At 34.4% G+C, this 19,233-nt stretch overlaps 1 protein-coding gene across 1 annotated transcript in view; it reads right to left on the bottom strand.

Moving 5' to 3' along the window:
* The window catches only part of CEP126 (centrosomal protein 126), an 83,600-nt gene that overhangs the window by 45,810 nt on the left and 18,557 nt on the right, over nucleotides 1-19,233 (bottom strand). The window contains 2 exon segments of the mRNA XM_003129805.4: nucleotides 9,302-9,413; nucleotides 14,445-14,590. Of these exon segments, the coding sequence (XP_003129853.2) occupies nucleotides 9,302-9,413; nucleotides 14,445-14,590 (258 nt within the window).

Genomic DNA, 19,233 nt, shown 5'->3' with positions numbered 1-19,233 from the left:
ATGTCTTCTTTGGTAAAATGTCTATTAGGGTCTCCTGATTGTTTTTTAATTGGGTTTGTTTTTTTTTTGCTTTTGAGTTGAATGGGCTGATTACATATTTTGGATATTAGCCCCTTATCAGTCATATCATTTACAAATATTTTCTCCCATTCAGGAGGTTGCCTTTTCATTCTGTTAATAGTTTCCTTTGCTGTGCAAAAGGTTTTATGTTTAATTAGCTACCATTTGTTTATTTTTGCTCTTATTTCTTTTGATTTAGGAGGCAGATTCAAAAAATATTGCTATGAAGTATATCGAAGAGTGTTCTACCTATGTTCTCTAGTAGTTTCACAATTTCAGGTCTTTCATTTAGGTCTTTAATCTATTTTAAGTTTTTCTTTTATGGTTTTAGAGAATGTTCTGATTTCATTCTTTTACATACAGTTGTACAGTTTTCCCAGCACCACTTATTGAACAGACAGTCTTTTCTCCATTGTATATCCTTTCCTCCTTTGTCATAGCTTAATGGACCATGAGTACGTGAATTTGTTTTTGGGCTCTCTCTTCTGTTCTTTTGATTGATGTGCCTATATTTGTGCCAATACCATACTGTTTCGTTTACTGCAGCTTTGTAGTATAGTCTGAAGTCTGGGAGGGTTATTCTGCCAGCTCTGTTCTTTTTTCTCAGGATTGATTTGGCAATTCAGGTACTTTTGTGATTTTATATGAACTTTAGGATCATTTGCTCTAGTTTTATGAAAAAATGTCATGGGTATTTTGAGAGAAATTATATTAAATCTATAGACTGCTTTGAGTAGTATGGCCATTTTAATATTATTTAAATTAGAGAGATTAATATTACTTATCTCTCTAATCCAAGAGCATGGAATATATTTCCATTTCTTTGAATTATCTTTAATTTCCTTCATCAAAGTTTTAGAGTTTTCAGAGTATAGGTCTCTTACCTCCTTGGTTAAGTTTATTCCTTGGTATTTTATTTTTTAAGGTGATTTAAAATAGGATTATTTTCTCTATATTTTATTTCATAGTAGCGTATAGAAAGACAAGATATCAATATATTAATCTTGTATCCTACAATCTCACTGAATTCATTTATTAGTTTTAATATTTTGGGGGTAGAATTTTAGAATTCTCTACATAGAGTATCATGTAATCTACAAATAGTAACATCTTTACTTCATCCCTTCAAATTTGGATAATTTTATTACTTTTCCTTGTCTGATTGCTGTGGCTAGGACTTCTAATATTATGTTAAATAGAAGCAGTGAAAACAGGCATTCTTATCTTGATTTTAAAGGAAAACTTTTAGCTTTTCATAATTATGTATGATATTGGCTGTGTGTTTGTAATTAATGGCCTTTATTATGTTCTCTCTATACATGCTTTGATGAGAGGCTGTGTGTGTGTGTGTGTGTGTGTGTGTGTGTGTGTGCTTTTTAGGGCCACACTCATGGCATATGGAGGTTCCCAGGCTGGGATCTAATAGAAGCTACAGCTGCCAGCCTACACCAAAGCCACAGTAATGCCAGATCTGAGCTGCATCTGTGACCTACACCAAAGCTCATGGCAACACCAGATCCTTAACTCACTGAGCGAGGCCAGGAATCAAACCCGCAACCTCATGGTTCCTAGTCGGTTTCGTTTCCGCTGCACCATGACAGGAACTCTGAGAGTTTTTTTTTTTTTTTTTTTTTAAATCAAGAATAAACATTGAGTTCTAGCAAATGCTTTTTCTGCATCTATTGAGATGGTCATGTGATTTTTATCTTTCCTTTTGTTCATGTGGTTTATCATATTGATTGATTTGTATATGTTGCACCATTCTTGTGACACTGGAATGAATCCAATGTGATTATGATATATGATTATTTTTATATATTGCTGGATTCATTTTGCTAATACTTTTTGAAGATTTTTTTTTTGCATCTACATTTACCAAAAATATTGGTCTGTAATTTTATTTTTTTATAGTGTCTTTGACCGGTTTTGGTATCAGGGTAAGTGTGGCCCTATAGAATGTATTTGAGAGGTTCTGTGCTCTTCAAATTTTTTGGAATAGTCTGATTAGGACAGGTATTAACTCTTGTTTATATGTTTGGTAAAATTCCACTGTGGAGCTGTCTGGTCCTGGACTTTGGTTTGCTGGAAATTCATTTTCACTTCTAATGATTGGTCTGTTCATCTGTTTCTTTTCAACTTAATCTTGACAGACTGTATACATCTTTAGAAATTGGTCCATTTCTTCTAGGTTGTCCAATTTGTTGGCATATAATTGTTCATAGTATTCTCTTATGATTTTTTTGTATGTCTGTGGTATTGGTCATTGTATCTCCTCTTTCTTATTTGGGACACTTTCTTTTCTTTTTGATAAACCTTTAGCCAGGTTTATCAATTTTGTTTATCTTTTCAAAAAACTAGTTCCCAGTTTCATTCTTCTTTCAACTCCTAGGAAGTACTTTTTTAAAAACTGAAATATAGTTGATTTACAATAGTGTGTTAATTTCAGGTATACAGTAAAGTGATTCCATTATATATATTTTAGATTATATGCATTGTAGATTATTATAAGTTATTGAATATTGTTCCCTGTGCTATACAGTAAATCCTTGTTGCTTATTTATTTTATGTACAGGAATTTGTAACTGTTAATCTCATACTCCTAATTTATCCCCTCCTCTCTCTCGCCACTGATAACCATAAGTTTGTTTTCTGTCTTTGAGTCAGTTTCTGGTTTGCATATAGATTCATTTCTATTATTTTTTAGATTCTATATATTAGTGATATCAGTATTTCCTTCTTTCTGCTGACTTTGGGCTCTGTTTGTCCTTCTTTTTCTAATTCTTTTATGTAGTAGGTTAAGTTGTTTAGTTTTAGATTTTTCTTATATCCTTTATACAGGAAGGCCTGTATCATTATGACTTCCCCTCCTAGAACTACTTTTGCTGTATCCCATAGATTTTTTGGAAAGTTTTGTTTCTATTTTCATTTGTCCAGAGGTATTTTTTTAAATAATGATTTTTATTTTTTCCATTATAGCTGATTTACAGTGTTCTGTCGATTTTCTACTGCACAGCAAGGTGACCCAGTCACATATACATGTATACATTCTTTTTTCTCACATTATCATGCCCTATCACAAGTGACCAGACATAGTTTCTAGTGCTATTCAGCAGGATCCCATTGCTTATCCATTCCAAAGGCAATAGTCTGCATCTATTAACCCCAAATTCCTGGTCCCTCCCACTCCTCCCTCTCCTTCTTGGCAACCATAATTCTGTTCTCCATGTCCATGATTTTCTTTTCTGTGGAAAGGTTCATTTGTGCCATATATCAGATTCCAGATATAAGTGAAATCATACGGTATTTGTCTTTCTCTTTCTGACTTACTTCACTCAGTATGATAGTCTCTAGTTCCATCCATGTTGCTGCAAATGGCATTATTTTGTTCTTTTTATGCCTGAGTAGTATTCCATTGTGTATATGTACCACATCTTCTTAATTCAATCATCTGTCGATAGACATTTGGGTTGCTTCGATGTCTTGGGCTAATGTGAATAGTGCTGCAATGAACATGTAGGTGCATGTGTCTTTTTCAAGGAAATTTTGTCCAGATAAACGCCCATATGATTGCTGGATCATATGGTAGTTCTACGTATAGATTTCTAAGGTATCTCCATACTGTTTTCCATAGTGGTTGTACCAATTTACATTCCCACCAACAGTGAAGGAGGGTTCTCTTTTCTCCACACCTCCTCCAGCATTTGTTATTTGTGGACTTATTAATGATGGCCATTCTGACTGGTGTGAGGTGGTACTTCACAGTAGTTTTGATTTGCATTTATCTAATAATCAGTGATGTTGAGCATTTTTTCATGTCCTTGTTGGCCATCAGTATATCTTCTTTGGAGAAATGTCTATTTAGATCTTTGGTCCATTTTTCAATTGGGTTGTTGGCTTTTTTGCCAAATTGTTTGTGTATTTTAGAGATTAAGCCCTTTTCAGTTGCATCATTTGAAACTATTTTCTCCCATTCAATAAACTCTTTTTTTTTTTTTAATGGTTTCCTTTGCTGTGTAAAAGCTTGTCAGTTTGATTAGGTCCCATTGATTTATTTTTGCTTTTATTTCTGTTGCTTTGGGAGACTGACCTGAGAAACATTTGTAAGGTTGATATCAGAGAATGTTTTGCCTATGTTCTCCTCTAGGCATTTGATGGTGTCCTGTCTTACATTTAAGTGTTTAAGCCATTTTGAGTTTATTTTTGTGCATGGTGTGAGGGTGTGTTCCAGTTTCATTGATTTACATGCACTGTCCAATTTTCCCAGCACCACTGCTGAAAAGACTGTCTTTTCCCCATTTTATATTCTTGCCTCCTTTGTCAAAGATTAATTGACCTTAGGTGTCTGGGTTTATTTCTGGCTTTTCTATTCTGTTCCATTGGTCTGTATGTCTGTTTTGGTACTAGTACCACACTTCTTGATTACTGTGGCTCTGTAATATTGCCTAAAGTCTGGGAGAGTTATGCCTCCTGCTTGTTTTGTTCCTCAGTATTGCTTTGGCAATTTTCGGCCTTTTGTGGTCCTGCAGTATTTTCTGATTTCCTCTTTACATCATCAAACCTTGGTTTTTCAGTAGCATGTTGTTTAGTCTCCATGTGTATGTTCTTTTCTGTTTTTCTTTCTGCAGTTTATTTCTAGTTAAAAAAATGCTTGATATATTTTATATCTTCTTAAATTTGTGGAGGCTTGTTTTGTGACTTAGTATGTGATCTATCCTGGAGAATTTTCCATGTTCACTTGAGAAGAATGTATTCTCTGTCTTTGAATGTTATATCCTGCAAATATTGAGTCCAACTAGTCTTATTGTGCCATTTAGGACCATTGTTGCTTTATCGATTTTCTTTCTGGGCGATTTGTCCATTGATGTCAGTGTTAAAGTCTCCTGTAATTATTGCATTATTGTCAATTTCTCCCTTTATGTCTGTAAGTATTTGCTTTTATATTTAGGTGCTCCTATATTGGGTGTGAGTGAATATGTTAAAGAGTATATATCGTCATCTTGTACTGATCCCTTTATCATTACATAATGCTCTTCTCTGTCTTGTATTATAGCCTTTGTTTTAAAGTCTGTATCATCCAATATGAGTACTGCTACCCCCACTTTGTCATTTCCACTTGTACGAAATATCTTTTTTGATCACCTCACTTTCTGTGTGTCTTTTGGTCTGAAGTGAGTCTCTGTAGGCAGCACATTGAAAGATCTTGTTTTTTATCCAATCAGCTATCTTATGTGTTTTGATTGAAGCATTTAGTCTATTGATATTTAAAGTAATTTATTGATAGGTATTTACTTATTGCCATTTTATCAGCATTTTTTCTTCTGTTCATTTCTTCTTTTTATTTGTCCTATTGTGGTTTGATGATTTTCCTTTACAAAATGCTTGAGTTCCTCTCTTTTTTGTTGTTGTGTATCTATTGTAGGTTTTTGACTTTGTGGTTACCACAGGGTTCATATGTCTTAAACCATAATTATATCTACTTGATTTTCCCCTGTTGTAGTTGCCCCAGGATCTAGTACTAGGCTGTGGTGTGGAGTGGGTAGGGTGGCATGTTTGCCTTTTGGGACTGGGGAGCATTTTATGGTGGTCATGTGAGTTTAAGTAGCTGTACTGCCACAAGAATTCTGGGCTGCTTCTGGGGTCCTATTTGAATAAACGCCAATAATAGACACTGTGCCTCCTGGACCACACTCTGGGCCCCCTTGTTGACTTTGCATCCCTAGACTGAATCTTTTCCCAGGACCTTGCCACCCTAGATCCAGTGCTAAGCTGTGGTCTGGAGTGAGGGGGTACTGATGTTTACTCTGCTCTAACTGGGGAGAATAGTAAGGTCACAGCCACTAGGGCAGACCTTTCTTTGCTCTGCCTGGTGGCAAGCTAACACCTGCACACTCCTCATGAGTGGAGAGCAGGCTTCTCCAGCCTTTCTATACGTCCCAGTAATTCTTCGAGCAGCCAAAGGGGCTTGTTTCCGATGCCTAGGACTCCAGAACTAGCACACCCAGTCTGTGCCTCATCCCGCTCACTCTCCAGGGTGAGTGTTTGCTTGTGTGATATCTCTTTTCCTCTTAGTCCCTTCCCAGAGGCACAGGTCTCTACTTGATGTTTTTCTTCCCATTCAACCAGATTATGTGTGTATCTTTCTTGCAACCTTGGTTGTAGAGGAGTCCTTATACCAGTTTCTAGTTAGTTTTCCATGAGAATCATTCTACATGTAGATGTATTTTTGAATTGTTTGTCAGGAGAGATGGGCTTATGTCCATGTCCTCTTACTCTGCCATCTTGATCTCCCACCTTCCACACTCCAATTCTTTTTTTTTTTTTTAAATATATCTTTTTAATTTTTTTGGCCATGCCAGCAGCATGTGAAAGTTCCTAGATCAGGGGTTGAACCTGCACCATAGCAACAATGCAGGGTACTTAACTCACTGAGCCACTGAGGAACTCCCATACTCTAATTCTTATACTTCTATTTCATCAATATTATCAAACTCTTATTTATGTCTCCTTTCTGCTATGAAGAGCCACTTTTATTCTTTTTTTCTCTCTCATCCTTTCCTTCTAACTACTCAAAATATTTTTATTCATTTATCTATCCTTTTATTACTATACAAAACAGTACTATTCTAACTTAGGCAACAATGACCTATCCCTAATTTTCCCATTAATTTTCTCTGGTCTCCTTGCTTCTAATTTCTCTCCACTCCTTTCAGTCTCTAAAAATCATACCAATTATCTTTTCAATAATAATAAAAGAATTAATTATTCCCTGCTTTAAAAACCTCCACTAGTTCTCTGTTAGCTATAGAATAAAGTTAAAACCTCATAGCTAGACATTTAAGCATTTCACATCTGATTTCAAACTACATTTCTACTAGCTACTGTTTCTACTGTCCTTCCACCAACATGTACTACACTCTTGCTACTCTGAACAAGTTCTATTTCCTTAGGTGTTTGTGCTTTTAACAACATTGTAGACCCAAACATGCCTAAAGTCAATCTATGCTACTTCCATAGACAATTTGTGCTCATCCTTTAAGTCTTCTCTCTCAAGTTTAAATTTTGTACTTCTTCATTACTTTGCTTGTAATTCTTTAACTGTCTACATTACATGGTACCACTTATGTCTTATGATGTAACTACCATTACACAGTACGCCCTTCTTGGGCAGTGGGTCATAACTCATTCCTATGTACAACCCTTGCTAATCAACATGCAGCACATAATAGGTACTTACAACACTTCACATTTTTATTCTCTACCTTTCTAGACTGCAATTCCATTAATCATCAGTTTGACATCCATATTTAGAAATGATAACATCAAATTCTTCTTAAAGGAAAAAGCCCTATTTTTGCCCTACATTCCCCCTGGCTATTGTTCTATCACTCCTTTTAAATGTCACGTTTTATGCCATTATTCTTTTTTTTTTTTTTTTTGTCTTTTTGCTATTTCTGGGGCCACACCCGTGGCATATGGAGTTTCCCAGGCTAGGGGTTGAATCGGAGCTGTAGCCACCGGCTTACGCCAGAGCCACAGCAACGCAGGATCCGAGCCGCGTCTGCAACCTACACCACAGCTCACGGCAACGCCGGATCGTCAACCCACTGAGCAAGGGCAGGGACCGAACCCGCAACCTCATGGTTTCTAGTCGGATTCGTTAACCACTGCGCCACGACGGGAACTCCTATGCCAGTATTCTAATACAACTTTTGTTGCTGATTCCTAGAAGCCATTTGATCTCTATAAAATTTTTTCCCCCATGAAACATTTTACTTCCTTAGTTCCACCCTCTCTCTATGTAGACTGATATCAACCATTCTGTTCCTATCTGTAAACTTCTCTTTTTTTCACTTCCTTAAATGTTGCTATTCTTTAGAATTCTATCTTAGTTCTGCTGTCATAGTACATAAATCTCCATGGCTGATCTCATCCACTGTTTTGGTTTCAAAATTTTAAGCCTAGATCTTTCTCTTGACCTCTAGCCCATGTAATTTCATGTAGATATATTGAAATAGCCTCCTGCATTGTTGTCTTTCAATCAATAATCCACACTTGTTCACCTTATGTTAAATAAATGATATGTTTAAAAAGAAAAGTAGATCTTGCTACCCATTTGCTTAAAATCCTTCATTGACTCCTCTTAAACTCTCAGGGTAAAGTTTCTGTTCTTCAGTTCACAGATGCATTTACCTCTCCAATCTTATATTTAGTGAAGCTACTGGTATTTTGCATTCTATTTTTAAGCTATGTTCTTACTAGAACACATCATTCCTTCTACTACTCTTGGGCTTTCCATATGCTAATCTCTCTGTCTGGAGTACCATCTACCCACTTGTTTCATGATTAACTCCTATTTTCTTCAAAGCTTTGCTGAAGAGTCTTCTAGGTCTTTCTTCAACTATAATAAAGACTGAGAAAATGAATTTAATTGTTCTTATATCTGATCAAGGTAATTAACTGCCACAGGTATTCTAAAAATGGAAGGACCTTAGTAAATAACATTATATACAGGTAAATGTTAATATTACTTAGCTATGAATTATAGATATCTTTATATAAATAAATATTAAGTATTATTATCATTACACATTTGGTGCTATTCTATGCTTTTTGAAACATTATTTCACTTCCTATGTTATAATCTAGGGATTGAATTTTAGAATATCCTACTTCTCTATATCCCCTTTACAAAGCCCGATCTATTGCGATGTACACAGTAGGATCAAGAAACACCTATAATAAATAAATGGAAAACAGAGGATGTCAGAGGGTACTCTGGTTGGTTGGTCGGTTCTATTGCTCAAGATGATTCATTTAAACTAACCTGGAGGGGAACCAGGAGGCATGTTAGCGTTTTAAAGATATCCAGGAAAGATTTTCAGTGAGGAAAAATCCCACTTCTACCCCTTTTACCTAAATTTATATCACTTTAATTCAAAACACTTTTTTCCTCTCAGTAAAGATGAATAACCAATATCAATATTTTTAAACAGTTTTTGTGATAGATTCCATATAGTATTACTCAACATAGGCAGCACTGTAACAGCAAAGACCACAAAATTAAAATTTTTACTTACTCTTGAAGCAATTTATATACTACTCTATCTCAATTCGTGTGAAAATAAAATAGTAAACTCTAAAACAGAGGTGAGGAGGAACTGAGGGAAAGGGCTACAAACTCAGCAAAGCAATTTTATTACTGTATATTAGTAATTACACATGATAATCATAAATTACTTACCTCCAATTTATTATGGGTCTGTGTGAAGAGAGAAGGTTTGCTTCTGATTTTAAGGTGGATTCCTGAATTTGTTTGAGGGCCTCTTCTAATGGAGGAACTGATTTTTGAAAAACTAAGAGCATAATAAAGATCAAATAGTAAAGAATCACTTCATCTTAAACAATCTCTATATATAATTTAATTGGTCAATGACAAAATACAACCTTAAAACTTTCATAAAAAATATTTTTTAGAATAGTATAAATCTGTATTTTTTTTCTTTTAAGGGCTGCACCTGTGGCATATGGAAGTTTCTGGGCTAAGGGTTAAACTGGAGCTGCAGCTGCCAGCCTATGCCACAGCCACAGCAATGCTGAATTATTAACCCACTGAGCAAGGCCAGGGATCAAACCCGCATCCTCGTGGATACTAGCTGGATTCTTAACCCACTGAGTCACAAAAGAAACACCTAGAATTGTACAAATATTTTAAATTTAGGTATCTAATTCCCCAATGAGAAATCCCCAAATTCTCATTACCAATTCTAAGGATATTTATTTGGAGAAGTGAAACTCTGAGAAATCTCCAAGCTCTTTGGTCTAGCATACAAACTCAAATATATCTGATCTCACAGTCCTTAAATTTTTGACAAAATTTATAAATACTCTTATGAAGATATAAAAACACCACTTGGAGTTCCTGTTGTGGCTCAGTGGGTTAAGACTCCAACAGAGTATCCATGATGATGTGGGTTCAATCCATGGCTTTGCTCAGTGAGATAAGGATCTGGCATAGCCCCAAGCTGCAGCATAGGTTGCAGATGTGGCTCATATCTTGCGTCGCTATGGCTGTGGTTGTGGCACAGGCCAGCAGCTGCAGCTCTGATTCAACCCCTAGCCTGAGAATTTCCATATGCTGCAGAGTGGCCCTAAAAAGAAAAAACAAAACAACACCAGTTATCATTTACTGAGCACTTACTGTTATGCACATTATTTTTAAGCACATCATATGTATTAACTAATTTAATTTAGGCACTAAGGCCTATGAGGCAGATGCTATCTGAATCTCCATTTTATAACTGAAGAAACTGAAGCATGAAAAGCTAAGTAACTGGTTCATTGACATACACTTTATGAACACTCATCTACATACCACAGTGCACAACCTCTAATCCAACCCTATCTCTCATATGTATCCACTTCCCCCAAACTTTCCACTGTGTACTTTGGTATACACTTCCTTGTTTTAGGTGAAATACAGCTGCTTTTTAAAGATACTGCTTCTGCAGCCCTCTTATGAGGAGTCATTACTTTCCTCCCACCACATATTACAATTAACTCTCTGGTTTCACTACCAATCTTTCTTCTCCTTTAAAAAATCCATATGAAATGAGATTTTCCCACTATTGTAATGTTTGTTGTTTACCTTAAAATTTTTAAGCAAAACCAGTATATTATTATGTATGGACTAGTCTGCACTTGAACTCTATAGAGTCAAGGAATAACTGTATAATATACTAGTGAAAAATATAATGTTATAGGATGGTTTGCTGGATATTCTAATCATAAAGGACCAATCCTTTTGAGGCAGATACTATCAAGCTTTAGATTTTGATTGCTTCTCTACTTAGCATAATCAAGGTCCACAATGACTTTTTTGTTGATAAAACTAATGGCCCGTTGTATAGCTTGATGAATGTTAAAAATTTCTTTTGTTGAAATTAAAGATATTCAAAATAAGTGGACTTTAGTAGACATATTTTAATTACTCCCTATCCTTGTATGAATGGAGAATAAGAATCTAGGGTGACCTACAGCTTTTATCCTTACAGCTGGCATTGAAGTTTTACTTCTAAATAGTCTTGAATCAGCTGTTAATACAGGAACATTTCTGAATGCCCCATGTCAGAGGCACAAATTTGTCTCTGGAACGTGACTGTGTAAGTCTGAGTGGATCTTTCACATAAGCTATAGTCAGAGCACCAAAAAAGGACAGAGTGCTGGGACTTTACTGAGCTTAGTGAAATGTTAAAGGTTTATTTGTGCTAGATTATAGTCTGAGACTTGTTTTTATTAAACTTCATCACTTGTTGTCTATCAAAGAGAACTTAAAAACTACCTTTAAAACTAACTTAGGTCAATTTACAAACACCCATTACTGCTTCTTCCTTTTTCTCTGAGTCTTCTCCCTGGGGCACAGGTTCCAACCTGATTGCTATTCTTCCATTTTTTCTCTATTCCATGTGGATCTTTCTTTTAGTCTTAGTTGTACTGGAGTCTTTCTGCTGGTTTCTATTTAGTTTTCAGTGAGACTTTTCCCACTTGTACATGTATTTTGATGTGTTTGCTAGGGAAGGTGAATTCCATGTCCTCCTACTGCATCAACTTGATCTCCCTAAGTGTATATTCTAATTTTCGCCTTTTCTTATACAGAAGGAAGAATATCATGTGTACTCATCTAGACCTTGTTTTTATACTTAATAACTATTCTGAAAATCAGGGGTAGGTCCAGGTTCTATGAGAGTATAATGCTTATACAATTTAGAAGCTGTCATAGAGAAAAAATAATGCAAAATTACTAATATAAAATTAGATTAGGGGCTATGACAGTGAGGGCTCCTGAAACTTAAACCTTATCCATTTCATGGTTAATTTACTTCCGCTGAAGATCTTTCCAAATCAGTCCATAAAAAGTTTCCCCATTATTTTTTATATTTGCATAATATTCCATTGAGTGAATATGTATGTCATTTGTTTTTACTAAAACTCCTGACTTTCTGTACCTAGACCCTTTGGGAAAAATAATACCTATGGATGAAGTACGCTCAGGCAGTGGTACACAACTGACTACTTCCTCTTTGTTAAAACTTTTTTTTTTTTGGCCTGTTGCTCAGTATTTTCTTTGTCTGCTTTTGTTTCCTTGATAACTTCTCAAAATCCATTCTTAGTTTTTATTTCTCCACTTATAATAAATGCCAGTGTGCATTATGGTTTTATCTTAGGCCCTATTCTCAATCTGCAATTTATACCCAATATTTATTTTACCTTTCCCCATGGTTTCCTTTACCTTTCCCCATGGCTTCCTTTAGTAACTATGTATCTATTCATCAGTGATTCTTAAATATAATTTCTATTCCATATCTTTTTCTTAGGTTTCAGATACATATTTTTAGGTGCTGATTTGATTTCCCCATTTGCATGAACCATAGGAGGCTCAAATATCAAAGTTAATAAATGATCTTTCATATCTCTAAACTGATTTTCCTCCATTATTTGTAACCTTGATTAATATTATAATCCACCAAAACAATTAATTAATTAAAAAAGCACTTATTGAGTGCTATAAACCTGTGAGGCTCTCTGCTAAGTCCTGAGGGTACTGTTCTAGTCTTTCTTCCAGGACTCCTGATAAATTAGTAATTAAATCTTTGTCCTGAATATATTACATCCTATCTCTATATCCAGTTCAGTACTTTAATGTAGCAGCTTAACGCCTCTTGCCTTAAATACTGAAATAGTCTCCTACTAGTTTATCAACTTAAGTGTATCTTTACTTTAATTCACCTTCCATGTTCTATCTATAATTATTTTTCTAACAAATAAATCTGATTTTAGCACAAACCCTTAGTTTCCTATGTAATATCTATTTTTCTCTTTATTCCTTAGCAACACATTCTATATTGTTAGGAGGCTTCTAGGAAAACAGAGGGTATACCCTCATCTTTCTGTCCTTTACATTTCTTCCTTCTTCTTGCCTACAACATTGACATGATATCTGGAGTTAGAGCTGCTATTATGTGATCATGAAGGTGAAGCTATTAACCACATACTGAGGATAGTTGAGCTGAGAGACAGGAGACTGGGTTCCCAGTGACACTGCTTAATCATCAAATCAGCTCTTGACTGTCTTCCTGAGGACTTCACATTACATGAAAGAAACATAAACCTGTATCATATTTAAGCTATCATTGTATTTAGCAGTGCTACTTAGCTGCCCTTAGTTTCAGTAAAATCTTGTTCTTTCAGTAAGATCTCTCACTGGCTTCCTTTCCAGTTGAAAAAAATTTAAGTGTACTATGTTTTGTATAAATATGAAATTCCTAGCATGGTATACAAAGCTCTTTGAGAATTGTTCCCACTCATTTTTCTAGTCTTATATCTATTATTTTCTCCTCTTTTGTCCCATCCTATGCTTTGGATACACTTTAGATTTGCAATACAATAATTTATTTGCAAAAGCTATTCCTTATGTCTGGGATGTATTAAAATTTCCTCTGCTTGGCAAAATGCTTACTCTTCAAGATTCGAATTAAGACATTTTCCCAGGGATGCGATCCCTGATGTCCCTGCATGTGTTTAGTATTCTTTCCTCTGTGCTCTCATAGTTCTCTACACTCTCTGCTACCATAGCAATTATAATTCCATTTATTGACATTAATTGTTCATATTACTTTCATCTCCAAAATAAGCTGTGAGATCTTTAATAGTAGAGTACAATTAGATTTCTCTGTATCTCATTATCTCAGTTTAGCCCAGGGCTGAGTACAATGTGTTGCTGAACACATAAAGGTTCTGCTTGTCTTTTTCCTTTAGAAGAAAAAGGACATTTTGACATTTTGATGCTAATTCTGTGTTACTATGTAAGACATAAAAAAATGTAGATGTGATACTGAAGAATCAAACAATCATTTAAAATTCTTAATTGGTTCTGGTCATAATTTGTTGGATTATGTAACTCTGTGGACTTTTTTTATATTTTGCCAGTCTCTCAAATATGAATTCGAACAAAAATTTGACTAAAATGTCAAAATGAATGTGAAACTAATTTACTAAACCTGAATATTAAATTTTCTTTTATATTAAATCAGTTTTATTTAAATTAGTTTTAAAAAGACAAAACACTGTAAGCCAGTATGAAGTAAAATTAAACTTGTGAGCTTTCCAGATCTACCAGTAGAGTAACAAAATATTAATTCTTCAAATTAAACCTAAATCAAATTGCAAATTTTTCATTTGGTTAAAGTCCTATTACTCAAAAGGCATAGTGATCTTTTTAAGCCTGAATTTCCACTTGGCTCCTTAACTTGTCATTTGATTGTTTACTCAAGTTGAGTGTGTTTATAATTATCTTTTTTGTTTTCATATTGCTCTAGAAATTAAGGCACCTGCTCTCCTCCGCTGTGAAAGAGGAATATGGGCACGCTGGAATTTTTCAGTAACTTCTTCAAACTTCTGTTTTCTTTGTTGAAGTATTTGCTCTCTGATTTGGTATTCTCTTTCTTCTTGTTCTTTTCGTTTTTCCTCAAAAGCTCTATATTTAAAACATAACATAGATAACAGAATTAGGCAGTAAAAAAAAATCTCCACACAGAAAATAGTTTCAAAACAATGCATTTATTATATAATAATGTTTCCATATTTCAAAAGTTTGATTACTTAGAAACAAGTTTTAAATAAAAAAGACCCTTTACTAAGCATTTAAATACACAGTGGTAATTTCAGAACCTTACCTAGGTCTTTTGCAACTAAGAGAAGGTCTATAATGAGGCTCTTTCTAATTGGAGCAGGCCTGCACACACTTCACATTTCTATTTCCCAAGCCCTGCTGTGGAAAAAAATCTTTCCTAAGAAGCTACACTATTTTCTGTAGTGTGAAGAATTAATTCACTGGTAAAAGAAGCTGCCTTGCAAACTATGGAGTAGCCAGGAAAATACTCAATATTTCTCTTTTTTTAGACCAAAAGTTTGAAACTGGCAGTCATGTTACACCTGAACTGTGTTAAAAATCCAGACAACTGGAGATGCTGTTGTGGCTCAGCAGTAACGAAACTGACTAGTATCCATGAGGATGAGGGTTTGATCCCTGGCCTTGCTTAGTAAGTTAAAGATCTGGCGTTGCTGTGGCTATGGTATAGGCTGGCAGCTGCAGCTCTGATTGGACCCCTAGCCTGGGAACTTCCATGCACATGTGGCCCTGAAAAGCAATGACAAGAACAAAAAAATCCAGAAAATTTACATCAAAATCTTGATTCTCAGCCTGACTTAAAAATATGAAAGATTTGACAACCCTGGACTCTTATTCACATATGGTTATAAACACCTGCCTATGATTCTTACCATTCCCTATTTTTCTTAACTTTCCTATTTCATTTATTTCCAATTGCCTCTAGGCATTTGAGTCTATATTCAAAGAATTAATCTCAAAGAATTAATTTTTTTCATAAAAATGTATATGTTTAGTGATTTTATAATTATCTTCTGGAAAATGGGAAAAATGAAGAAGCACGACTACAGCTCACTTTTAGGGAAATCTCCAGTGACCTTTGGTAATAAAGGGAGTTGCGGGGGAAGTTGACGAGAATGCTTTAAAATTTTTAGTGCCATATGTTACTATTAAGCATCTTTCTATTGGTTGGAGCATTATTCTAATTTAAATAACTCAGATTTAGGGAACTATAACTTTGGGTAATAGGACTATAGATCTTCAAGTGGTCCAACCTCTGTGGTAGGTGGCAGGTAGTGGGAGTTGCAGCACAGGTAGGAGAGATTTTTACCTCCCAAGACAATCTCCTTCAAGAGTACCCCCAAGTCAAAACAAGGAAGGCTGCATTCACAACTTGATTCAACATAGCACTGATCAATTAGGCAAAAAAAAAAAAAAAAAAAAAAAAAAAAAAAGTATCTACGTTGGAAACAAGTAAAATTTCCTCTCTTCACAGACAACACGATATTATGTGTAGAAATTTCTAAAGATTCCACAAAAACACTATTAGCGCTATTAAACAAATTCAGCAAAGTTGTAGGATATGAAATCAATACACAAAATCACCTGCATTTCTATACATTAAAATGAACAATCTGGAAAGTAAATTAAGAAAACAATTCCATTTACAATATTACCAAAGAGAATAAAATACTTAGAAATAAACTTAAGGAGGTGAAAGACTTGTATACTGAAACTACAAAACATTGATGGAAGAAATTTAAAAAGACAGATAAGTGCAAAGACATCCCAAGTTCATGGTTTAGAAGACTTAATATTGTTAAGCTATTGATGCTATCCAAAGTGACAATTCTTATTAAAATCTCATTTTTTTTATAGAAATAGAAAGATCTATTCTAAAATGTGTATGAAATCTCAAGGGACCCCAAATAGCTGAAATAATCTTGATCAAGAACAAAAGTGGATGTCTCACACTTCCTGCTTTTAAAACTTACTATAAATCCATGGTAATCAAAGTAGTGTGGTACTTGCATAAAGACAGACTTATATGTGAATGGAGTATATTTGAGAGCCCAGAAAGAAACCTTGCATGGTCAAATGATTTTCCATAGGGTGCCAAAACCTTGTGTCCTTGAGGAAAGACAGTCTTTTCAGTAAATGGTATTGGGAAAACTGAGTATCCATGTGCAGAAGAATGATGTTGGATCCTTACCTTACAGTATATACAAAAATTAACTCAAAAGAGATAAAAAACCTAAATAAAAGAACCCAAACTATTAAACTCTTAGAAGAAAACATAGAGGAAAAGTTTCACTAGATTTGGCAATAGCTTCTTGGACATGACATCAAAAGCATAGGCAATAAAAGAAAAAATAAATTTGACTTTATCAAAATCAAAAGCTTTTATGCACCAAAGAATATTATCAACAGTTAAAAGGCAATCCACAAAATGGGAGAAAAGATTTGCAAATCACATATCTGATAAGGGATTGATATAATGAATATATAAAGAACCCCCAGAACTCAACAACAAAAATAACATGATTAAACAATGGCAAAGGATTTGAATAGACATTACTCCAAAGATAAACAAATTCCAACAAGCACATGAAAAGATGCTCAACATCATTAATCATTAGGAAAATGCAAATCAAAATCCACTGTACACCTATCAGGATGGCTATCATATATTTAAAAACCCCAGAAAATTACAATTGTTGATGAGGAAATGGGGAAATTGGAAGCCTTTATGCCTTGCTAGTGCAAATGTAAAATGAACAGCTGCTAGAGAAAATGGTATGATAATTCCTCAAAAAATTACATAGAATTATCATATGATTCTACTTCTGGGAACATACTTAAAAGAAGTGAAATCAGGAGCTCAAATATATGGTTGTATACTTATGTTCATAGCAGCATAAGCCAAAAGGTAGGAGCAACTCAAGCATTTATTGACAGATGAATGGATAATCAAAATGTAATATCAATATACAATGAAATATTATTCAACCTTAAAAAGAAGGAAATTCTGACACATTCTACAACATGGATGAAACCTGAAGACATTCTGATAAGTAAAGTAAGCCAAACACAAAAGGACAAATCTTATATAATTCCACTAGTAGGAGGTACCTAGAACAGTAAAATTCATAGAGACAGGAAGAGCAAAAGTGGTTGCCAGGGTCTGGAGGGAGAAAGGGTATGGGGAATTAGTTTTTAACAGGTACAGAGTTTCAGCTGGGGAAGATGAAAATGTTCTGGAGACGGATGATGGTGGGGTTGCACAAAAATGTGAATGTACTTAATGTCACAACTATACCCTTAAAAGCGGTTAAAATGGTAAATTTTATGTTATGTATATTTTATCACGATAAAAAATAAAAATCCCCCCAGGCCTTTGATATTGAGGGTATTTTCTCAACTGTATGTGATGGACAATGCAAGTGCAGCTGTAAGCTCTTTTGTCCAATCAGACTGAACTCCTAAACCTCTCTATACTAAGATACAATTTATCATCACTGTCCGCTAGAAATAAATGTAAGGAGAATTTAATTTTACATTTTCTAGTAGACACATTGAAAAGCAGGAGAATTTTAGTATTTTATTTAACTCAATATAATCAAAATATTTATCATTTCACCATGGATCAATGTAAAAATTATTAGAATATTTCATATACTTTTTTGTACTAAGTGTATTTTTACATATCAATTTGGACTGGTCACATCTTAAGTGCTCAATGGACACATCAGACTAATAGTCATCTTAATAGACTCTGCTGGTAGACAGTATGGTTTTCTGAAGAAGGAAGGGCTTTTGCAGCAAGCAAAAACTTAAGGACAAGGAAGCCAGGTTAGAAACTAGGAAGACTTATAAAAGGATTAATTTAACTCCTTAAATAATCTTCTATTAGATCAAAGGAAAACACAGTTTTCATCTAATTTTACAAAAATTATCATATTACTATTGTAAGAAAGATAAAATATAATTGATGTTAACATTGGTTTTGTATTAGTAGATGCAGAATAGCAAATGTGTGTGAACTTTTTACAGCTTAAGCACTTAAAGGAAAATAAAAATATAATGAAGAAATAAATGGTAGTTATTTTAAAAAAGAAATAAATGGAAATTTTAGAGTTGAAAAGTACAATATCTGAAATAAAAAGTCACTCTTCTCATATCTCTAATCTGTCACAGCAGATTAGAGATATGAGAAGAGAGTCAGTAAACTTGAGGACAGATTAATTAGAAATTATATCATCTGAAAAATAGAACAAGATGGGAAAAGAATGAGTAACAGTTTTAGTGACCTGTGGGTCATTAAGTGATAAGTGGTCACTATTATGTGTATATGGTACAATACATGTGTAATTGGAGTCCCAGAAGCAGAAGAGAAAGAGAAGGAGGCAGAAAACATCTGAAGAATTATGGCCTAAAATTTCCCAAATCTGGTGAAAAAATATTAAATTACAGATAAAAGCAGCTCAGTGAACTCCTATTAAGATAAATATTAAAAACACAAACCTAGGCAATTTTAGTCAAACTACTGAAAACCAAAGACGAAAATAAAATCTTAAAAGTAGTCATAGGAAAAAAAAAACCACCACTTTATATAATAGGGAACAATACTATGAATGACAGCTAACTTCTCAGTGAGAAACATGGAGGTCAGAAGACAAAAATAGCTTTTTTATAACACTAAAAGAAAACAGCTGTTAACTCAGAACCCT

This window comes from Sus scrofa, chromosome 9 (genome assembly GCF_000003025.6).
Source record: "Sus scrofa isolate TJ Tabasco breed Duroc chromosome 9, Sscrofa11.1, whole genome shotgun sequence".
NCBI classification, from domain to species: domain Eukaryota; kingdom Metazoa; phylum Chordata; class Mammalia; order Artiodactyla; family Suidae; genus Sus; species Sus scrofa.
The sequence above is the reverse complement of the archived record's forward strand: the minus strand, read 5'-3'. Positions and strand labels throughout refer to the sequence as shown.